The 24,646-nt window shown below is 43.9% G+C and overlaps 2 protein-coding genes across 3 annotated transcripts in view; both read right to left on the bottom strand.

Annotated features, from left to right (window-relative positions):
- Positions 1 to 12,586, bottom strand: part of LOC135905857 (ATP-binding cassette sub-family C member 2-like) — a 79,829-nt gene extending 67,243 nt beyond the window's left edge. Inside the window, exons 1-3 of one of the 2 annotated variants that reach the window (XM_070523016.1) lie at positions 12,523 to 12,586; positions 7,433 to 7,549; positions 193 to 355 (exon numbers count right to left, since the gene is read on the bottom strand). In XM_070523016.1, coding sequence (XP_070379117.1) covers positions 193 to 351 — 159 coding nt within the window. In that variant the 5' untranslated portion in view covers positions 352 to 355; positions 7,433 to 7,549; positions 12,523 to 12,586. Of the gene's footprint in view, positions 1 to 192; positions 356 to 5,282; positions 5,407 to 7,432; positions 7,550 to 12,522 lie in introns of those variants that run through there. The other variant, XM_065436972.2, reaches the window with a different exon arrangement.
- The window catches only part of LOC135905872 (uncharacterized), a 31,775-nt gene continuing 19,647 nt past the window's right edge, over positions 12,519 to 24,646 (bottom strand). Inside the window, exons 5-6 of the mRNA XM_065436987.2 lie at positions 14,956 to 15,090; positions 12,519 to 12,590 (exon numbers count right to left, since the gene is read on the bottom strand). Of these exons, the coding sequence (XP_065293059.2) occupies positions 12,519 to 12,590; positions 14,956 to 15,090 (207 nt within the window). The remainder of the gene's footprint in view (positions 12,591 to 14,955; positions 15,091 to 24,646) is intronic.

Genomic DNA, 24,646 nt, shown 5'->3' with positions numbered 1-24,646 from the left:
GCAAACGGCCACTGCCAACTCTCCTGCCCCCTCACCCCGGTGTGCGCTCTCTCACTACAGCTCAGGTGTTCACGTTCGTCACCAGTCATATAACCAGAGTCACGAACACCTGGTGCGGTTACATTCGTTTGGGAGAAGTTTTAATTTTCCCAAGCTAAAAGAAAACGCTGTGAAGCATGAGGCGCGACTAACCTTCGTGAACAGCGCTGCTTCCATGAGGGCCTTTAGTTGTACGGTGCATCGCACGGATACGTATTCCATGAAACCAGAGAGAAACACGTCCATCACGCAGCTCGATACAAAGAGCACGGTCAATGCTCGGTCAGGCTGACTGCTGAAGTCCTCAATCATTGCCCTAGAAGGAGACAATTTTTCATGCACTTCATGGTACATAAACTGTGCACGAGATCCTTCTCGTGGCGCGTTATTAGGCTGTTTGATAATTGGATGTCTTGAATGGACATCAACTAGACAAATCTCGGATTCGGGCGAAACTCGCCTCAACAAGACTCTTGGCTCGTTAAACAAACAGCACCAGAAAGAGGACTTCCACACGTGTAGTGATAAACTTATTATGTGAAATGCACACTAGAGCAGAAGCGGCAATAAATTAGTCAAGGTGAAATTAAGGAAAATGCTCCAAAAATGTCCAAAGCATATACTGCACCTAAATATTAACTAAACAAACTAAAGTTATGCATATCCCAAGCATTATTTCGCACAGGAGCAGTTCTTTCGTAGCTGTAAAATGCCCACACACCTGGAGCAGGATCAGAGTCGTGCATCAAAAAGACAGAACCGTCGTCCGATGGCGTCCTACGTTTCTTTTATAATTCTCAAGTAGGCAATGACAATAAAATTAAGTTCAAGTTCGAGTTTATTTACCAGACAATATTCTGGAAGGTACGTTTGGCTAAAAGACGTAAAAACGGCTTGACGGGGCCCAGGTGACCGTTACATGGCAGCGGCTATACAAGGTGCACAGGAAAAGGGACTAAGGTACGCCGTTACAAAGGCAAAAATGAAAAACATGCAGATTACAATGCATAATATAACATTCATACATCACACAAATACACTTGAAATACAATGCACATGAAAATGCATATGCAAATTTCGACACATAGTATCGCATATTTACCACTGACACAAACACTCTAAAAATTCTGCAAAAAAACAACAAAAAAATTGATGTTTTAATGACCGATTTGGAAGCAGCATATATGTTAGATATTTAGATACTATATATTATTAGATATATTTAGATATATGTACATATTTATAGATACTGAATCTTTCACTAGCAAACAATAGAACAAAAGAAAGAACGTAACTGTTTTTTACTGCAACTGGTTGTGTTTTCATGTGTTTAGTGTATTGGGACGTTGTATGCCAAAGTTTGATACTTATGAGTTGTACGAAATCGAGGTATAGACCATATATGGGTGTTTCTTGTAGGTACTGTAAAAACACGACGCTCTAGACATGATAAGGCTGTAATAAAGTACGAGAGTTCTCTGTTTGAAAAGTAGAGTGTGTTCGACAAACGGTATGAGTAAATGTTGTCAACCCGAACTATACTGAACCTTTCAAACGATTTGCAAGTGGTTCCTAGACGTTCAATGTTTCCAATGTAGCGCATTGTCCTTTTTTTGTAGAACAAGTATTTTATTTATGCTTGTTTTTGTTGTTGGGCCCCAAATTAACGTACAATAACTTCATTGTGATTTAAATAATGCATGATATATTTGAAGTTTGGCCTTGAGTGGCAGCAGACTACGGCAGCGAGACACGACTCCTGTTACAGGTGAGATTTTCCTACACAGGTAGTTAACGTGAGCATCCAAACTTAAGTTCGATGAAAAGTAAGCCCCAAGTATTTTATGTGTATCAACAATATCTATTCGCTGTGAATCAAGAATTAACGGCCGGTGAGTAGGCACTATATTATTTTTAGCATGAAATGTAACAGCTTTAATTTTATTTGGATTAATCTTTAGTCTATTGATTTTTGACCACGAGGAAATCTCCGAAAGTACGTCGTTAGATCTGGATATTGGATGAGGCAGGTTAATGTCAGAGATAAGTATCGTTGAATCATCTGCGTATATTACGTACTTAACTGTTGTGTCCATGTTATCGATACCGTTGATATAAACATTGAACATCAGGGGACCCAATATACTCCCTTGCAGTACACCGCAAGTGATAGGTAAGAATGACGAGCTACACTTATTAATGAGTACACACTGAAATCTATTTTGAAGATAAGATTTAGTAAAGATAAGGAACTACCACGAATGCCATTTAATTCTAGTTTGTGCAAAAGAATGCTGTGGTCAAGGGAATAAAAGGCCTTGCTGAAATTTTAAAAAATACCGAGTGTGAATTCGTTTTTTTCAGTGCGATGAACTATAGCTTCTTTCAGTGTCAGCAGTGCAGTTTCAGTAGACTTGCCGCTTCGAAAGCCAAACTGGGCATCTGTTAGAACATTAAATTTATTGAAGAACCGCGCACTTCGATCAAAGATAACTTTTTCTAGGCACTTAGAGAAGACAGTAAGGACAGAAATAGGTCTGTAATTACTTTCGATGTTACGATCGCCTCCCTTAAAAATGACTGATATTCTGGCTCTTCTCATAGCTTCTGGAAAAACTCCAGATTCCATAATTAAGTTAAAGATATGTGCAAGAACTTCTGTGATGAAATGTATAACGTGTTTTATAGGAGAGATCTGCAAATTATCGGCATTGAGTGATTTAGTATTATTTGAGCACATAAAAGTGCGATACACTTCATTTTTATCTGTTGGATCAAGATGCTCTGCTTCATATTGCGGCGTCCTGTAGCCTATTCCATATGTTCATTACATGGAGTTACTGCGTTTAAGTGGTTGTTGAAGTGATATGTGAGTGATGCGCCAGTTAAATCGCGACCACCAAGTGTAAAGGATTCAGGCAGAGCATGTTTATTTTCACGGCCAAGTATATTATTGATGAGCTTCCAAGTGGCGTTACATCGTTGTCGACCAGCATTTTCAAAAATACGAAGATAATAGGCTTGTTTAGCACGTCTGTGTTCTGCATTTACTCCATTCCGAAGTTTCTTAAGTTCTTTCAACACGTCCATAGAGCGTGCGTGCAAGAATGAATGATAACAGATATTTTTTACTTTTTATCATATTCAGACGCTCACGGGTGACCCAAAGTTTTTCAGACTTTCTCACAGGTTTGAAAGTTTTGAAAGGAAAATGTTTCGCGTAGATACGAATAAAAATTTTAATGAAATCATCATAAGCATCATTTGCAGTTTTCTTCTCCATTACAGTGGACCAGCTTTGATTCATTATGTCGTTTTTTAATAATTCAATACTCTCAGCTGTTATTTGTTGAATAATCAGCTGCTTCTGTCGTAAATTTTTATCTAGTGGTTCGTTATCGTAATTTAGAAAGACAGCACAGTGGTCACTAATATCAGATATGATAGTAACTGCGCTGTAGACAATAGTGTCAATATTTGTCACGATAAGATCTAAAGCCGATGCTGTAGAGCATGTAATACGAGTGGGCGTCGTAATTAAGTTAGTAAATCCAGTGGAATTTAAGAGGGTGTTTAGTTCGCGGGTGAGATTGCTTTCTTCCATCATATTAATATTGAAACCTCCTGCAGAAACCAGGTGTAAGCTGTTATTGTATTTCAATATTGTATTCATTGTACTCCAATATGAAATAATACGCCATTTGATCAATACTTAATATAGAAGCGCTGTCGTTTCAAGCTGTTCGAGCAGTTTTACGTTCGGGAGTGTGGCGCCGTCTCTGTGCGCTCCTGTGACTCACAACACGCATTGAGCTGCTGAAAAAACATAGCCTCCGAGATGGCCAGTTCATAGCGGGCCTCCGACGTTTTTTTGCAGTGTGCGTGACGCACCTCCACCAGTTTTCACGGATGCGGAGGAAACGCGCTGTTCTGCAATGAAGGATTAATCGGTGCTACCTTAACTCTGAATTTCTGATTATTGCCCCTACCAACACGTCGATCAGCGTTTCAACCAGAGGCTTCCATCGGAAGCGCAGGAACCACTTTGAGACAACCACATCTTCACAGAAGAGAGTTTGTTGTGAGGTGGCAATGGTGGCGCTGGCTACGGCTATCAAAATTCTTGGGCCGAGCTCATTCGCGGCTCGTGCGAATGAACCGCGCGAGCGGACCGTGGCAAAGCGGGCGGCTTCGCATTGCGTCAGCATCTTTGCCACTGGCACATGGAGAGGAAGCGCCGTCGTCCCCGATACGCGATTGGCTCGACGCGCATTTGATAGCGCTGTAATACGATAGCACACGAGCGCAGTCACGTGACTTTATTCCATATTTCGCAGGCTTTCCTTAAACGCCGAAAAACAATCGCCACGCACCATGCGCGTTGCCACAAAAAATTGGGTCGGTCGTTTCAAAACCCCCTTTACAACACAACGAAACGCACCTCGCCCTGAAGCGAATATTAAAATGTTTGCATAGTGCATCTACTTTACCTTGTAGCGGCAGCAGCATCGGCGTCGCACGAGAGATGACGTAGACGCTCGCGGCTACACGAGGCGTCAACGTCATCCCTCGTGTGACGCCGATGTTACTGCCGCTACAACGTAATTAGGCGGAATATGAAAAACACTCTAAAGACCGTCACCAAGAGCAAAGCATATGCCGTTGGCTTCATTCAGCTGCGGCTAACCACTTCTTTACATCCTTGGAAAAAGTTACGCGAAACACCCTGTATAAACCTTTCCTAAACCGTTATTCCATATCTTATACATTTTTCTCTATACAATATTGACAGGCGTACGTTAGGGTATACGTAATCAGTGTTAACAAGCTAACTCTTTCTTATCAATTCGTGGTCACAATCTTTTCAAAAACTCTGTAGTTAATAGTCGAATAGAAGCGCTAACCCATAAGCTCATAGCCTTGAAAAGACATTTTATACGCATCCCTGACAACTCCTGTGGAAATTGCACTAAATAAACTTTGTCCTCGTCACGAAATAAAATTTCGCACAAGGTGCATTAGACGCGTCCCTTTACAACCTGTGCTTCCAGAGGAGCGCATTGTATTCTGAGTTCAAGCAAACCGTCAACTAGTTTACATTTCTTCTGTATTGATTGGTCCGGCTACACATAGCGAAAATGCTAAAATGTAGGCGAAAACGAGCAACAACTAAAACGGATGCCCAGATTGCTCCAGTGTGAAGCTCAAAGTAGAAGTAAACAAAAGTTCGTGGCATGACTCACTCAAGTAACGGCACCCGGATCATGTAATTTGTGAAGAATGCGAATCCTGTCATGACCACCCAGAGCGCCTCATACCACAGTATGCGTACGAAGCCGCATAAGATGTGAAATCCGGAATTATGTCCAGTCCTGCAAACGAATAAGTTTCAGGTCGAGCAATTTGTTGTTGTCGTCATGCGTTGCTGAAAAGAAAAGAGACTGATTGTTTGCGTTAAATTACTATCGTTCATTCCGCACCAAGAAAAATAACTTATCTGCTCAGCATTATAGCATTGACAAAGGAAATTCAAGCTATACAATCGCATGTCGTAATATGCGGCGCATTGCACGAACATTCAATAACGAAAATACCGAATTTAAGAACCCGTTCTGAAATGTTCCATAGACAATGCTATAGTCCGCACAAGAGCGCGTTCTCAAATTCGTTATTATTTTAGTTATTAAATGTCCGTGCAAGTCATCCTTGGTCAACAGCGGGCGAACAAAGGAAGACTCAGACTGGCATCAACGTTTCGACAATGGGACAGCTAGGTCTTCTACAGAGCAGCTCTATGGACTGAGACCGCTACACTATACGGATATTTGACAGCGATGGAGAAAGGACGGCGAAAGAGGCGACAAACGCACACTCTTTCGCCGTCCTTTGTCCAAGTTCGCGCTGTCAAACACCATGGATCAACACCTGTAGCTCGGCCGCGTACCTTACTGCACTACACGGGCTTTCAAAGTTACGCCAGCAGTAAATCTAATAAAAATGATATGCTGGCTATGCAGTTGCGGCTTACACAGATAGTTGGTTACTTTAGCGTACACAATCGTCGCGAAGAAGTACAACCAGCAATACATACGCCATTATGCAAAATATAAGTGAGGCGTGCAGACAGGACACAAGAGTAGAGAAGTGGACAACACGAACGCCGGCGTTCGTGTTGTCCACTTCTCTACTCTTGTGTCCTGTCTGCAGGCCTCACTTATATTTTGCATAATGAATACTTACCAACTAGCTCAGCTTTCTGTCGTTCCAGCAATACATATTTCTCAAAAATTTGTCATATCGCTTTTTTTAGTATCACGATTATAGCATAAGTCTTTATGAAGAACTTCCAAATCATCGTATTCAAATACAGCTACATTTTGTTTGATATCTCCAGAGCGCTTCAGTGACGAGATATTCATTATCAAATTTGACACTGAGAACTCGAAGTTGAAATTTTCACAGATGGCAGTCCCCACAAAAAGACTAAATTTATTTATTTATTTATTTATTTATTTATTTATTTATTTATTTATTTATTTATTTATTTATTTATTTATTTATTTATTTATTTATTTATTGAAATAGAGAGCTCTTCGTGTACGAGTGTCCTGAGGTTATCGATGTAAACAACACCTATAACATAATCGCGATCCGTCTCTCCACCGCAACGCCCAGTGTGTTTTCCCGTGCGGCTATGCTCAGCGAGATGCAGGCGGGTCCGCTGCCTTCCGCACTTTCTCGGAGCCGCGTCGGAGAAATCGCGCGACGCATCCCGCGTGGTGGTCGGGCAAGGAGAGGAACGCATGTCGGCGGCGCGTCTGCCGTGACCGCCATGCGACCCGCGTGCCGTGTCCGTTCTGCAACATCCCTGTATTTGAAATCGGGAATGTGGAAAACTCCCTTTCCGTGTCTCCCGGACTTCCTCGAGCCCGTCTTCGCCAACTCCTGGGCAACAAGCGTGCGCCCGCAACGTCCTCCCGATCTCGAACGCGGATTCCTTTAAAATCCCCTCGGTACAAGCCACTGCCGAACCACACAGTGGTTGAAGACGGTGGCACGTAGAGGGTTGTATATTCGTCGGCCCTTTTACCATTCATTATTATACTTTCTACACGAAACAAATGTGTCGTTTACACTTACCTTTGTGTTAGGTCTAAAGGAGAACTTCTTAATATAAATGGGCTTATTAGCTATTTTGTTAATTATGTACTTGACGACATTAGTTCGTGAAAATCTTGCTCACCAAACTGCACAAACCACCTGTGGAAGCAGGATTTGCGAAACCCTAGAGGCCTTTTTTTTTTCTAAAAATTATTGAGTGTCTAAATATAAGCGCTCTTTATGCAGCTCTATTAAAAAGACATGTATATTCATTCAGCGTACGCATTCATACCATTTCTGCAGCGAAGAACGTAAATGGCGGACAAGAAGCCGGCTTTTGATTCTTCGTATAACCGGAAGAATGTCGCTCTTCACTGTCCTAGACCGAAGGCCAGCATTGATGATATGCCTGTGGAGAAGAGTAGTTCCAACAGGTCAGAGGTAAGCGCTAAATGAAGGTGCTCTTCCAAAACACTTTGCACACCTAGGTGTCGCAGTGATCTCATAATTTAATTAGGCAATTCATGCAGGATAGTTTATTTCTCTGATGGCCAAGACCTCACAAATTCTGAGCCGAATTTTATGTCCCGAGCAACTGTTTTGCCCATTACTATTTCAAGTGCCGATACTTAGTTATCCAGAAAAACACGGGGAAGGCGCGAGATGGAAACTCAAGACGATGAGTAAAACGAGAACAAGGTAAAGCGGGAGAATGTTTCGACAAGTGGGCTTGTCTTTTTCAAGGCCACATATGCTTTCCTCGGCACAGTATATATAGGTAGGCTTGTGCTAAAGGGCAGAGGGGGTGAGCCGGGTGGGTGCGGCCACGAGCGAGTGTGTGTTAACGGCGAGGGTGTAGAATTGAGGATAAAGGAGTGCTGTGCACAAAGCCGGCGACACGGCCGTCTGCCAGCCACGTGTCAACGGTCGTGTGTGAGTCCGCGTGTCAACTGCGTGCACAGCAGCTCTCTACGAAAAAAAAATAAATTATGGGGTTTCACGTGCCAAAACCACTTTCTGATTATGAGGCATGTCGTAGTGGAGGACTCCGTAAATTTCGACCACCTGCGGTTCTTTAACGTGCACCTAAATCTAAGTACATGGGTGTTTTCGCATTTCGCCCCCAACGGAATGAGGCCGCCGTGGCCAGGATTCGATCCCGCTACCTCGTGCTCAGCAGCCTAACACCATAGCCACTGAGCAAGCACGGCGGGTTAGCAGCCCTCTATTGCCTGCCTCGCTGGTGGTCGCGGGCTATCCTGTCTGTCAAAGATATAATAGAAGGAGCGGCAGAAACCGGTACCCGTCAAAAGAAATATATATAAAGAAATACTGAAATGTAATAAATAAATAAATAAATAAGTAAATACAAGGAAAAGAAAGGAGGAAAGGCGAAGAAAATAAACGAATGACAGAAAAGGAAAAGAACGTAAAAAAGAAAAAGCAAGAAAAAATAGACAAAGCAACCAAACTAAGTTTTGTTGCCTATAGTTTGAAATTTAGCATAGCGAATAGATTCTAAAGTTCCCTTTGAAGCGTTTATACCTATTGGTTGCAATGTCTTGAACTAATGGATAACGTAAAATTCTCAGTATTTTCTGTCTCGTTCAGAACGGAAATTTTACTGCAATATGTAGAGTTTAGGTTCATCAAAGTTATGACCTGGTAGGTTGAAATGCTCGGCGATGGCTTTGGGAAGCTGTTTAGCTGCGTGCGCGCGATGTCCGTTTAATCTGACGTTCATTGATTGCCCGTTTCACCGATATATTTTTTCTTACAAAAGGAGCATTCAAACATAAATCGCATCCGAACTTGTACAAGTGAAGCTAGTTTTGACTTCGTGTGTATAACTATTTGCGGTGCTTTTAATTTTAATGTCACTTTGAAGGTGCCTACAGGTTTCTACCTGGGGCGACAACATGCTCTTATTACGGGGGAATGATGTTGGTTGACTTTTGCGCATACTAACAAGTCTTTACTGTTTCTGTTGCGGCGATATGTAAGCCTTGGTACATCCGGGAACGATTTTCTCAGATGCTCGTTACTTCATAATACTGGGTGGTATTTTCGTAGGATGTTGTTTATGTTTGGGAGTGCATTCGAATATTTTGTTATGAAGGCTGGCAGTCTGTCAGATTCTGGCTGTAGGCTGTTTCTTAGCTGATTCCGACTGTCTCCAATCTTGAGGCTAGATCCTAAGCTCTATCGAGAACAACTTGAGGATAGTTTCTTTCTGCTAGCGTTGTTTTAAGGTCATTTAGGTGGTAGATGTAATCGTTGTCTTCGCTGCAGATTCCTGTTATTCATTTCTATTGTCCGACAAAAATTCCGTGCTTGCAGTGTCGCGGGTGATGACCGTTGTAGTCTAAATATTTCTGGCTATCTGTAGGCTTCCGGTAAAGTGTCGTTCTCGGTTTTCCGTTTTCTATGCAGACCGTCGTGTCAAGGAAGCTTATTTGGCTAGGAGAGTGGTGAGCAGTAAAGTTGATACTCGGGTAAAAGCGATTGAAATGGCTAATTAATCGGTTAACACGCTTGTGACGTGTGCCCATATTATACATACGTCGTCGATGTAACGAAGATAGGCGTGGGGTTTTGAAAGGCAGAATTTCAGCAGGTCTGCTTCAAGCTGTGCCATGAAAATGTTCGCATACGTGGGAGCAAATGATGTCCACATGCTAGTGCCGAAAGTTTGCAGGTAGTGAATAGAATCGAATCCGAAATAGTTGAGCGTGAGAACCAACATAAGGAGCGACAGGTAAACTTCAGGAGCGTGCGCTTGGGCATTGATTGCGAGGGATTTCGATACAGCTTCAATTTCTTCACTCGTGGGTATGTTAGTGTAAAGGGCACCAACATCCAAAGTGACTAGAATAGCGCGGTCGGAAAGGATTTGGCTGGATTTGGTTGGAAAGGATTTGGGAAAGGGTTTTGATACGTAGTTATGATGCATGAATGAGAAGGTATGCAGTTTTACGCCGTAAGGATCGTATATCGAATCAACACGCAAAGAATGTGTCTCATCAGAACTTCATAACCATACGAATGTTCTGCTTAAATTTTTTGTCATCTGGAGCTTGGGTTGGAGCACCGGACGGGCTCAGGACAACCCGAAAGCCCGAGCCCGGCCTACCCCGCGGGCCGGCGCGTCTGACGTGTTTTTCGGCGGGTGCGGACCAGGCCCGGGCTGTGCTCTGGCACCCTCATTAAAGGGCCTAAGTTGGGCCTTCGAGGAGACGCGAGCGTTGCGGATCGCATGGTCAAAGAAATAATGTGCCAAACTGAAGTGACAAGTGCAAATAGCTGGCTTTTACTAACCTTAGCAAAAAAAGCAATACAAATGAAGCTCTCATTTTTTTCTTTTCCAGAAAACCGAACATCGTTTCCGCGTAAGGAAAAAAAAGTTATACAAGATACCTCTCTTCAGACCATTTCCCTATTACTGCTTTTGCGATTGCACGATTAGGAATCTTGATATTATTATATCATTGTAGCGCTGACGCAACAGGTGCATCTTTCTACTTGTGCGTTTATTTTACGCTGTATGCAAGTGAATTTACCTGTTTGTATATGTATAGATATTTTCGCATGCTGAATAACCTCATAGGACCAAATCGTACAATCAAGGTAAATGCATGCGCACAAGCGGTAGAACAACAGCCCCAGGCGATGGGCCAGACAGATACCTGAGGTTCCCATGGGAGAAACAAACATTTCGGTATTTCATCGCTTATACACTGCAGTGGATTAGACACTCAGAGGGTGAGGCGAACACATACGGCACGATCTGTTGGTAGCGAACGCAATTTTAGTTCAGCTGGGTACGTACTCCAAGAGAGGAGGACCTGCTTGAAGCCAGATGGCCTGGACAATCTGCTGTTTTCGCACAAGACACTTTGCACGCTCCTATTTTTGTGGCATCGTTTTCCGGTACAATCCTTTTATGTCTTTGCGTGTTATTTTAAAAGTATTTTCTGCGTTTATTTAGAAAAAAAGGCAGTGACCTTATATCCGGGATAGCCTGAAGCATGGTGTGCGATAGCCCGATAATATAATTTATATTGTAGCTCTTGATTACGTTTCCGTGGGGAAGTTAGAATATATACTATTAACATTTCATCTGCTTTTGCTTGCTGTTCACCACATACAACCTTGCTGCAACAAAATATTAATCACAAGCCTCCTTCAAAAATTTGTGTAATCGTTATTGTTCCCAACGGGAAGTGTAGACAAAATCATCAAAGAGAATGCCCTGAGTTTCCTTCTATCCGCTTTTTCGTGCTAGTTGTCACTATTTCGTGTTATTTGTCACTGTTCTTTTATTGTAATGACTTTTCATGCATCTCATCTTCTGCGGTATTGCGTGCCAAAACGACGATACGATTACGAGGCCTGCCGTAGTGCGGTCCGGTTTAATTTCGATCACCTGGAGTTCTGTAACGTGCACCTAAATCTATAGGTACGCATGGGCATGTCACCCCCATAGAAATGCGGCCGCCGTGACCAGGAATCAAACCCGCATCCCAGAGGTTAGCAGCGCATCAACAGCTCAACCGCCGAGCTACGACCCCGGGTAAAACATTTCAATGCATGTACACTCCGGATTTTCTGTCTGAGCATCCTCTACACAAGGTCAGGCACCAATATTAATAATGATAATCAACAAATTCTATCAAGCGTGCCCGGGCCAGGACGGGTCTGGTTATGCATGCGCGGGCCCTGGCTAAGCTTAGTAACGAGTGCCTGGCCACGGGCCGGGCCCAGCCTTATTAACGCGGGTCCAGGGTGGGCCATGGCTTGGAACCACGGAGCCAGGCCGGCCTGGGTCTCCAGCCTGTGCATGTGCAGTGCTCTAGTTTGGGTCCCTCGCTTATACGCGACCACACATTGGCTAGGTCGGAATCAATACACGATGATGTAATCATAAATAATTATTCTTCCTTTTTCGCAAGGCTCATGAGTGTTCTATGAGCTCTGAAGAAGTGGAAATATGGTAGAAAACCCGTTATTTATTTGCCGTGTCACGCTTTCAGAGAGCTGCTTGGCTCGCCAGCTGTAACGTGCATTACAGTTTTCGAAGTCAAACACCGCGAAACGGACCAGCGACAAAGGCTCCGACAACATCGCTATAGTGCTACAATACTTTGAAACAAAACCTATGCTTCGCATAACCAAGCAAGAATATCAAGTGCATACGTCTTCGTCGTCGTCAGGCGCCTTCTTAATAGAAACATCATCTGTCGTTCTGTCTTCCGCCTAAAGGCAGGTGTTAGAACGCAATACGCGATGAAGTTCTTTATAAAACCAAAGTATCGTCTCTAGGGTCAAACGATGACAGGAGTGACAGGAGGTACAAACTCATCAAAACTAAATTTCACTCACCGATATACTGCACTGCCCACGACCTTACCGAAAGGTGAAAACGTTTCTTCACTCGCACCACGTCGTACCTGTGAGAAAGAGAGAGAGCAAACAAAAGGGGAGAGGCAGAAAGGTTAACCTGATTAAGTGCCCGGTTGGCTATTTTGTACGGGGGGACGGGGTAAGGTCAGCAAAGATGAGAAAAGAAGATAAGATAAAAAAAAGCACCATTACGCACACTATGGTTTTTCAATCAGTCCAGTAGCTCTTAGAAAGCACACTAGAGTTTTTAAAGCAGTCCGGGCCCACGTCAGTGGGACCAGGGTATGCCAGGGTCCAAGTATTTCGGCTTCCGTAATGAGATGGTTCTTAATCTTGCTGAGAACTTTCCGCTATCGTCTCTTTGCACCCGCAAATTTCCCCTTCCAGACTTGTGGTCCTTCTGATGAGGTACGGGTACTCCAAGCCATAGAGGCACGCTACTCCAAACCATAGAGGCACGCTACTCGGAGCCACAGAGGCACGACAAATAGTACGACAAAACGGAGGTAACTCTCATTCGTCGCACTGTGAATAAAGAGCGAGTCACTGCCGTTTGCCAAATAGATTGCGAAACTATAGCCTCCTGCGCTTTCATATTACTTTCAGAGTAGCCATATAATGCAACTGCGGGTGGATGGATGGATGGATGAATGTCATGAGCGTCCCCTTTGGAACGGGGCGGTGGGCTGCGCCACCAAGCTCTTACTATTATACTGCCTAATGTGCTCCTTAGGTTAAACAATCAAAAAAAGAAAAAAACCCTATGAACTACCCCACCCAAATTTTCTGATCCCCTATTTCGAACTGTGCTTTTGTACTTCTCCGTTTTTTGTAGTTTCCCTACTTTTCTTCCACCAATCCTCAAATCGCCTCTTACTAATGCCTACTGCGGACATGTTTACTTTTCCACTGCTCTCGTTGAACCCAAGTACTTCAAGGAGGCCAGTGGCGCCTAAATCGACCACTGGGTAGACGTCTTCACATTCCAATAAAACAAGCTCCATAGTCTCCCTAGTTTTACCGCAGCAAGCACATGTTTCTTCTTCCGTCTTGTATCTCGCTTTATAGGTGCGTGATCTAAGGCATCCCGATCTCGCTTCGAAAAGTAATGAGCTTCCCATTGAGCTTTCATAAATTGTTTCTTTCGTGATTTCGTTTTTTCCTCTTAAGTAGTCACTCATGGCAAGTTTCTTTTCCATTGCCGCCAGCCATTAGATTATTTCAGCCTCTCTGACTTTCCGCTTGATCTTCTTTGTCGCTGTGTTGCCCACCCTACAGGCCGCATACTTGCTGGTAAGCTTCCTAGTCCTTTTCCTCCACTGTGAATCAATGTTTTTCCTGTACAGATACCTGAACACTCTCTTCGCCCATTTACTTTCTTCCATATTCCTCAGCCGTTCTTCATGCTCAATTTTACTGCGAGCTTCCCTCATTTCAAAACTAGTCCAGCGCATATCACCCTGCACAGCTTCATTTGTAGTATTCCCGTGAGCGCCTAATGCGAGGCGACCCACTGACCTTTGGTTCCCGTCGAGTCCTGATTGTACCCCTGATTTAAAGCAAACAACCGCATTTCCAAAAGTTAGTCCTGGAACCATTACATCTTTCCACATACCTCGGAGGACCTCGCACCTATTGTATTCCCATAGCGCTATGTGCTTCATTATGGCTGCATTTCTCTTCCCCTTCACTGTTATTGTTTTTTCCTGCGTTGCCATATATCTATTGCCTTCGTTTATCCACATACCAAGATATTTATTTTCTGTTACCCGAGGTATTTCCTGGTCCTGTATCTCCACTCTCTGTTCACTGTTTTCATTGAATATCATAACACCTGATTTTCTAACACTAAAGTTCAAACCTAGATTGCTGCCTTCCTGCCCACAGATATTATCCAGACATTGCAAATCACTTTGCTTGTTAGCTAGGAACACGATGTCGTCCGCATAAAATGAACCTGGGAGCTGCTGCTCTATTACTGTCACAGTAATAGGACGGCCACATTTTGAGAGCGCCACCTACGTGCCGGCCACCGCTGCTCTTACAGTAGCATTCGACGTAGGACGTAGGAGTAATGCACGCGAATGCTGTCGCGTGTGCTGACAAGCGTAAAATTGGTGCCAACCTGGCATCGCTACTGCAGAATACTGTGGATTTCGGCGCATATGCGCTGCCGTTGTAAATGCGCAATATGCTAAGGCTTAGCTGCATGTTGCAAGCGACTCCAAGAAGCTGCGATGATGTACTTCATTGCTTCTTCCTCGCTGATAGTTGTTTCTCAAGTTCAGTGTATTTAGCACTGCTGTATTGACATTCGTGTGCTCGTAATATGGAACTTAGCAGTAATGTTGAGAATTTCCCTCTACTTTTTTTACTGCTAGCTGTTAGAAATGAATACACGTGCGCTCTCACCTCAATTTCATCCTTTTCGTAGACGGGACTCCTTCGGAAAAATGTGCACAAGAAGCTCCCCATTGCGGCAACCATTAGCAGTAAGCGCGACGTGGTCGCCAACGACAGCTCATCCGGTCTACTGTAGACAGCTTCCTGGAAGAAGAGATGGATTAATAGCCTTTTTTTTTTTTATCGCGGCCACGGTGGACGCATTTCGATGGGGGCGAATGCGAAGAGATCAGTGTGCTTAGATCATGGTGCACGTTATAGAACCTCTGGTGGTCCACATTATTCAGAAGTCTCCCACTAAGGCGTACCTCGTAATCAAATCGTGTTTTGGCCCGTAAAACCACATATTCTTATTTAAAAAGTTTTGCAGAAAGTGGCACTGCAGAAATAGGGATAAATATTGTAACGTTGCGACATTGGATAAATATTGGGATGTAACACAACTGTAAAAAACGAAATTAACTTTTTGTTGGGTGAGCTAGTGACCCTAAAAGCAAGAGACATTCAAAGCACAATGATAGCGGCGAACACAGTCGGCGATCGTGGAAGATCTGATCAGCTGGTGAAGCGCGTCGACCATTATACATGAGTTGTCAGAGGATCCAGAGTAATCGCTGATGCCTGCGTGTCTTCCAGAAAGTACTGCACAACTCTCGTCGCGCTTACAAGCAGATTACACAAGGTTGGTCACAACAGACAACGGATAGAACCACCGACAACACCCGAGAAACTTCCCTTACATGCAGGTGCGTTCTGCCGTGAGCGACAAGGATTAACATTCGTTAGCCGCTGAAAAATAGTCAGCCGAGAGATGTAAACAAGTAGGCGTGTCAATATAGTTGTGTTCCTTCTTAACAAAGCGTACTCACTTTAACAGAAGAACTTAACAGAAGCTAACAGAAGAATGATTCAGTCTTAAAAGCTAGCTTTAGTGGAGGACAACTTCCCTTTCACTATATATAATTGCGTAGTACTTTCACGTGTACATGTGAAACGCAAAAATGCTCTCATCACTCAATCGCTATAGAGTTTGAATATGTGCTGCACTTAAAAGCGAAAGCAATATTCTGCCGACTGTAGGCAGCAGAATCCAAGTTTATTGCTTCTCACACTTTATTTACCAAAATTGCCAAAGAGCGGCAAGTATAATAAAGCGAAAGAAGAAATTGCACGAAATGTCAACGTTTATTTTAGTTTTTTCGACGTGCATAATACATTGGCACAGTTAAAAAAAAAACTTCGGAATTGCCTGCTTTTAGAAATCCCCGCCGAAACACTGCGTAAAAATGGTTATCCAGCAAAGCTGAAACGTGCCGCACCAGCGCTTCATCATCATCAGACCGGTTACGCCCACTGCAGGGCAAAGGCCCCTCCCATATTTCTCCAACAACCCCGGTCATGTACTAATTGTGGCCATGCCGTCCCTGTAAACTTCTTAATCTCATCCGCCCACCTAACTTTCTGCCACCCCCTGCTACGCTTCCCTTCCCTTGGAATCCAGTCCGTAACCCTTAATGACCATCGGTTATCTTCCCTCCTCATTACATGTCCTGCCCATGCCCATTTCTTTTTCTTGATTTCAACTAAGGTGTCATTAACTCGCGTTTGTTCCCTCACCCAATCTGCTCTTTTCTTATCCCTTAACGTTACACCTATCATTCTTCTTTCCATAGTTCATTGCGTCGTCCTCAATTTGAGTAGAACCCTTTTCGTAAGCCTCCAGGTTTCTGCCCCGTAGGTGAGTACTGGTAAGACACAGCTATTATACACTTTTCTCTTGAAGGATAATGACAGCCTGCTGTTCATGATCTGAGAATGCCGGCCAAACGCACCCCAGCCCATTCTTATTCGTCTGATTATTTCCGTCTCATGATCCGGATCCACAGTGACTACCTGCCCTAAGTAGATGTATTCCCTTACCATTTCCAGTGCCTCGCTGCCTATTGTAAATTGCTGTTCTCTTCCGAGACTGTTAAACATTACTTTAGTTTTCTGTAAATTAATTTTTAGACCCACTCTTCTGCTTTGCCTCTCCAGGTCAGTGAGCATGCATTGCAGTTGGTCCCCTGAGTTACTAAGCAAGGCAATATCATCAGCGAATCGCAAGTTACTAAGGTATTCTCCATTAACTTTTATCCCCATTTCTTCCCAATCCAGGTCTCTGAATACCTCCTGTAAACACGCTGTGAATAGCATTGGAGAGATCATATCTCCCTGCCTGACGCCTCTCTTTATTGGGATTTTGTTGCTTTCTTTATGGAGGACTACGGTGGCTGTGGAGCCACTATAGATATCTTTCAGTATTTTTACATACGGCTCGTCTACACCCTGATTCCGTAATGCCTCCATGACTGCTGAGGTTTCGACAGAATCAAATGCTTTCTCGTAATCAATGAAAGCTATATATAAGGGTTGGTTATATTCCGCACATTTGTCTATCACCTGATTGATAGTGTGAATATGATCTATTGTTGAGTAGCCTTTACGGAATCCTGCCTGGCCTTTTGCTTGACAGAAGTCTAAGGTGTTCCTGATTATATTACCTTAGTAAATAGTTTCCAGCGTTTATCCAGCGTTTATCCACCAGCGTTTATCAGCGGGTTAATACCGACGGTTCAATAAATGAAGGCTTGATAGGCTGCCAGATCTTCGTGGCGCAGCTGCTGCTTGCGCTCGGCTGCACGAGCCTGTTCTTGTACCCGGGCTGCAGCATCGGCACGGCGTAGACGAGCTCGTTCCCGGTTCTGCTCGCGGCGTTCCTGATCGAAAGCTGCCTGCTCCTCAAGAGTACGTATGATGCGTGGCCGACACATTTCGGAGCCGGAGAGAAACTGCTGTGCGCGCACTTGGCTGCGATGGAGAGCAACGACGTCACTTCTGGCGCAGCCAATCGCGCGCCTCTCTTTCTCTGTCTTTTTTCGTGCATGCGCATGGGGTTGCGCATGGGATAGCGCTGGAGGAGTTTTCGGCGTACAGGCGATAGACGGACGAACGAATTGGCTAGCCATATATAGCTTCGCTGTAAAACATCAAAACGCGGGTATCAAACTTGGCAACGGCTGCCGCCTTTAGACCAAAATCAGAATCAGAAACAGTCTTTATTTTCCTCAAGGAGAAATGGATCCCACACAAAAAGCTGCTCATTGATCAGCTTGACGAGGCCCGGGGCCCTACAGGCAGTGGCAACAGCGGCCAAACAGCAGTGTACGTCGAACACCCGTACGAGAACAAAGAAACAACGACGAGAAACAACGCAAAAAAGAAAGAAACCGCTCGCACCAAGCTGTGAAGAATGAGTAAAAATAAATTGACATATACATACACAAAACAACGCACAACGCCGAATGTCAACTACATGATATACATCTGCTACCGATTAAGCAATTATGTCTAAAAAGTGTTCCATTAAAACACGTTTATTGACTGAAGGGCCAGCAATTAAGGTCGTATTAACGTTCAGGGTGTAAGGTATTACACACATTTTAAAATTTGTTGACCGTAATTTGTTCGAGTTTTGGGAAGACATCACTTTTCTAATTGTCGAGTGTTGTCTGCCGGTACGCGTTCTTTGAGTGCTGATATTGTGATAAGGAAGTTAATACGAAGCGTGGCTTTAGTGGTGAATAAAGAAACAATGATGTGCGGTAGTATCACATTGACGGGCAGAGTTTTTAACCGATTAAAAACGGTTTGGAGTGTGCACAGTACTATTCGTCTGCAACGATAGGAATTGCTTTCTTTTGCAGGCTCACAATTCTATTAATGATAGTCGGTGATGCCGTGCACCAAACAAGATGATAATAGGCAATGTGTGATTGAAATCATGAAACATATATCTGTTTTTTAATGTGTACTGAAATAATGCCACGACACCGGGAAAGTGCTCCAACAGCTTTTGATAAACTGAGAACTACGTAATTAGTGTGCTCAGTCCATCGAAAGTGCTCATCAAATACAACCCCCAGTGTTTTGTGGCGGCTGACGACCTCAATAATATTATTACTTAGGTTAACGGTTAAGTTAGCTACTATGTGACGCTTTATAGAGCGGAGAACAGCTTTTAACTTAGTTGTACTTATTTTGAGATTGTTTAGTTTAGACCAATTTAAAAGGCCGTTTAGGGTATTGTTTGCTTGTTAAATTATTTCTATAGCCGAAAGACCGGAGAAAAATATCGAGGCGTCGTAGGCATAAATTACAAAATCAGCTTCCGTCGAAATTGTTACCACATCGTTTATGCAGACATCGAGAAGAAAAGGACCTAATATGTTGCCCTGAGGGGCACCGCATTTCATATAACGTTTGGATGAACAAAAACCGTCACTGTTCACTATTTGTTCACGGTCTTTAACATATGAACTAAAAATTTGAAGTGTCCTTCCCCTGACTCCATCCTTATTTACCTTATGTAAGAGAATGTTATGGTCTAGACAATCGAAAGCCTAACTAAAATCCACAAAGAATCCTTAATTATGTTAAGAGTTTGTTTTCAACATTCTGTGAAATGATTTATTTTTGCACTAATAAAGCTGATTGTGTAGAAAAACCTTCACGGAAGCCGAATTGAGATTGTGATATTAACTGATTACTATCAAAGAAGTTCTGCAAACGTTAGAGCAGAATTTTTATATCACTTTCGAAAAAAGGGGTAGAATAGAGGTGGGGCGATAATTACTCATGACGTTTTTCGAGCCTTACTTGAATATGACTCTAACCTCATCCCGTTTCATTCTTGCAGGGACAACACATGATTCTAGTGAAAGGGTAGTGATATAACACAGAGGTAGTGCAAGAAAGTCAGCAACAAACTTTACTGGTTTAGTTGTGAGGCCTTCTACATCAGAGCTGCAATTATTTCTTAAAGACATAACAATGGTAGAAACTTCTGATGGATCTGTTGGGCTAAGAAACACTGAGCTGGTTGTTTTACTTGAAATAACAGAACACGTATCTTCGTTATATTTTGATGTTGCTTGCTTGGTGAAGAATTGTTGAAGCAATCGGCTAATAGTACGCTTGATTTTGGTGACCCGTCAATAATCAATCCGCCAATGCCATTCGATACATTTCTATTACTAATTACCTCATTTATTGTACGCCGAATTAACTTTGCATTATGTTTACTTCCAGCGAAAATTTCAGAGTGATGGTCACGCTTGGCTTCGCGCAAATCATTATTTAATTTATTGTTAAACTGCTTAAACACAACGTAATCATTAGGATTTCCGGTTACCAGGAAGCTGTGGTATACAGGCGTTTTTTTTTTTTTTAATCATCCCTAAAGGCTAGTTGAAATCCATGGTTTCTTTGTTTTTTGGGGTGATTGTCTCATTTTTAATAGAAACCTTAATGAAGTACTTTAAATTTATAAATGAACGCATTATAAGCCTAATCCATTGAACAATAGTTTAGACACTGTGTCCATAATGTCTCACTAATCAGTCGCCTGAGTGATTGCAGTTTGGTATTAGTAATTGCCCGAAAGGTTACTGGTCTGCCTCGAACTGGTGCAGGTTGACGCTTGTCTATTGTAATAAAAATAGGTCAATGATCGTTTAGATCACAAGACACTGTACCCGAAGACTTTACCATGATATCTATGTTAACAATAAACAAGTCAATAATGCTTGACGAAGGGACCATGATTCTCGTTGGAGATGTGATGGTGTTGGTGAACCCATTGGATTCAATGGCCGTAAGAAATGTCCGTAGATGACGGCAAAATGCGAAAACAGCCGCGTACTTAGGTTTATGTGCAAGTTAAAGAACCCCTGAAAATTATTCCGGAGTCCATCACTTCGGCGTGCCTAATGATAAAATCGTTGTTTTCTTGCCCCGTAAAGCCCCAGAATTCAGTTAAATTTAACCTAGAAGGTAAGGCCTAAGTTTTCTTATTCTCTTGCATATGAAATGCAGAAAGAATACAAAATACTGCGGACTGCTTGTAGTAGGATTTTGGGGCCTCAAATTCATGATTGGTCTCGCCTAAACTCAAGCAATAAAACAAAATAATATAAACATGAACTGTGTAACTCGGGACCAGAAATACACACCACAATCCTACAAGCACTATGTATTTACGAAACCGTAAATGCTATACGTAAGAGTGTGCAAAGCAAGCAGTTTGCATCAGGTAGCAGCACCATCGACCCAAAACCTAAGCCTGTTATTTACGCATTGACAGCACACTAACTTCGGAATTTACAATGTGAAAACATTCTTCGGCAGCCAGCATGTCAGTCACCGAAACTTTTTGATGGCTGCATTTATTTCTTCTGCTCTTATCGTTTATGAGGGCGTCAAGTAGAATAAACAGAGTGATGGGCAACTTTGTTAATGTATCCCTGTGATGTCAAATACACAAGCTTTCATTAAATTCTCCCTCTCTTTCTTTTCGTATCTCTTTATCCCCCCTTCCCCATTGTAGGGTAGCAAGTCGGATTTTTTATTCTGGCCCAACCTCCTAACATTTCCTTTTTCTTCTGTTTATCTCTCGATGTTATTCTTACAGAAATGATGTACATTCAGTAATACGTCATTATCAATTGCGCACTAACGCTATGGGGCACGCGACATAACTGAGACGTCTGTGTCTATCGAGTTTCAGTGCTTTCTTTGCTATCATGCTCGTTTGACCGAGCCATATACAGCCATCATAGTAAAAGTTCTTTACGGACCTCTTCGCCTAGTGCAGGGTAGCAAACCGGAGGCTTTAACTCTGGTTAACCTCCCCTGCATTTCTCTCCTTTGCATCTCTCTCTCTCTACGGATCTCTACTTACGATATACTTATAGTACTCTCGATTACTGTGATCACTTCCAATTACCTGCAGTGACAAACATGCCATGTTCTGTTATCGCAATTTGAGATGCGATAAACTGTCAGTAATATTATATAAATGCGCAAAATTACTGATCACTACTTAGAGCCTTGTTGGTAAAGAAAAATAAAACACAGCGAAGTGAACGAACGAATGCCTGACAACGCTTGTTTTCCTCTTCGCAGCCGCTATCCTTAATTCCGAGGGCGTCTTGCGCACTTGCAAGCCAACCATTGGCAACGAACTGCTGCGAATTTTTAAATGCTGAAGCATTTCTATGGTTGCCTACCGGAAAACTGTCCGTCCATCCTTCCTTCACGTAAGACGATAGCTTTCAAGATAGAGCCAGCCACCTGTGGAAGACGACGACGACGAATGCGCGAGCAGTGGCACGAAAATTTCGGGTGAGCCAACTTGAAATTTGGGGGCGGGCCAACCTAAATTTGGGAATAAGTCAATCTAAATTTGGGGAAGGGCCAATTTAAAATAGGGCATAGGCCAAGCTGAAATCTGGAGGTAGGCCAGCAAAATTTGAGGGTGGGCCATCTGAACACCTCGCGGGCAAGCGAGCGGGTGGAGACGCTTGGCGCGTTTTTACTGGGCCTTACCGAGGCACAGTCAGAGCGCAGGCGAGAGCTTGTGTGGACAAGGAACGCGCGCATAATGCAGGCTTTCGCGAGTGACCGCGAGGGTTACATGGCATCACCAACAAAAGCTGCCACTCCAATAGACGAGCGCACGCCAAGTTTCGCCCGAGACGCCAGCGCTCGTTTCTCCCCTGGCGGCACGGTTCCCAATCCCCCGGGGGTTTGCTTCCGCGGGTTCCCTTCGCTCGCGCTGAGCCAGAGGAGGCCAGGCTGAGCGCGCGCTGCACGCGAGAAGGTGTAGGTTTCCATCGCCGCTTCCCTTCGCGGTCGCGCCCGCGTTCAGTTCGCGCTGCGCGCGAAACGTCTCTTGTTTGCGACGGCGCCTCTTCGGATGACCGGAAATTATTATTGTGTTGTTAACTGTCACGACAGCAATGTAAACATGAGAAGGTTGATGCCACCAGTGAAATTATACCGATTCACAAGAAAATGGTACGAAAGAAGCAGACGACAGACATGGATTACTGCGGTGCGCCGAGCGAAGTAAACATCTGGCAAACGAAGCGAGATCGTTTATTGATCACTCCTGAGTGTATGACGGTTTCTATATCTAACCCACGTGAAATTAATAATTACTCGGTACATAATCCTTTTATTCATACAAAAACTTTAAGTTCAACGAGTGCTTGTCCTGTCTTCTTTCTCGTGTTTCGTTTGTGTGTGCGCTGTCTAAGAATGGAAACCACGTCTGTTGTATGCGCTAGCAGTGGCCGAAGTTCACGCGTGCCGAGAAATTGAATATGTGCATGATGCATTGAACATGACCGGAGTTCATTCCCGCTTCACCACTGCACCGATCGATCGGGTTACTGGACGATACACACCCGCGTCTTGGTCGCACCGGCATTGCTGAAGCAGGAATGATTATTAATACTTTCAACTTCCGTCTCTTGAGTACTGTTAAAAAATGACCAAGCTGTCTACATTGCTGCCTCTATTCCATATTGTAGGGGACGTACTAGTTAAAGTTGTGTGCGCATGTCGTACTTGTGCTATGCAGCGATATATCTTGTTTATTTCCGCACAGTGTCGATAGAAGTCCGTTGTCGCCATCAGAGACAACACGGATTTGTAGCAAACATAATGTGAGAAACTGCAAAAATGACTTTAGCTCGTAGGTGCCGTATGTATGTGCCGCATCGTATGTGCTGACGATTTTTCCGGCGGCACATACGATGTCGTTTCCAATTACCTGCTCAGCGTCCCTTACATGGTTAAGCAGACGCTGCCCTTTCGCCGCATTGCAGCCATAAAAATAATCGTCAAGCGTACCGATCTTCTTAAAGGCAAATATAGCGTGTGCAGTTTGTTTCACACTAAGGGGAAAACTCGGAACGTATTGCATCGCGATGCGGCAAGCAATGGAGTCGTGCGGCGGCAGCAGCTCGAGCAGGCGCACACGCTTGAGGGGCGGTGTCGTGATCTGCGTCGTCTGCTACGGCGGCGCGCGCTGGCCGCATTTTCGGGAAGCGTGGTACTGTCAGGGGCAGTGCACCGATTTCATCGGTACTGCGGGAACTGAGCTGATGTTCTTTACTAAACGTTGTGCGTCGCCACACTCTGATCCTTCATTGGCGCTAATGGAGTTCCACAAACTTCTTTTGACAACATGGTTCATTTGTAATTTCGAAGGGCCGGAGTACTGAGCGTGTGCACGTATATTTCTTCACTGTGTGTGCTACCGTAATGAGCAGCGACAAAACGCACCAAGATGTGCGCGCAACGTGCTCAGTCTTTGTTTTACTCGAAAGGAAAACAAAGCACTCAACAATGGGAGTCGAACACGGTGAAACAAACGGACACGATTAAATGAACGTTTTAGGTTCAGACAATGAGCTGGAAGTGATTTTTCTCGATAATCATTCGCTACACCAGACAGACCCTGCCTGCCGGTGGGGAATTGGACACGTCACGCTCGGAACTTCAGTTAGTATCTCGTCATGTCCCCAGCGGCAGCGATGACAGCGCTCATCCTGGAAGGCAGTGAAGTGTAGAATGACTTGATCAGGGATGTGTTCATTCGCTGCACGTCTCAGTCACTGACGATGGTGGATCGAAGCCTATCCTCGGGCGACTGATAGAAGGGATGTTGCGCCAGCGATACTTTCAACGAGCCCCAGACATTTTAAATGATGTTGGCGCCCGGGGATTGAGGCGGCCGCTCCAAGAGAGTGACTGCGCGCTCTTCTAGCAGTTCTTGCACAGCACGAGCAGTGTGGATCGGCGTCCTATC

This window comes from Dermacentor albipictus, chromosome 8, assembly GCF_038994185.2.
Source record: "Dermacentor albipictus isolate Rhodes 1998 colony chromosome 8, USDA_Dalb.pri_finalv2, whole genome shotgun sequence".
Classification (NCBI taxonomy): Eukaryota; Metazoa; Arthropoda; class Arachnida; order Ixodida; family Ixodidae; genus Dermacentor; species Dermacentor albipictus.
The sequence above is the reverse complement of the archived record's forward strand: the minus strand, read 5'-3'. Positions and strand labels throughout refer to the sequence as shown.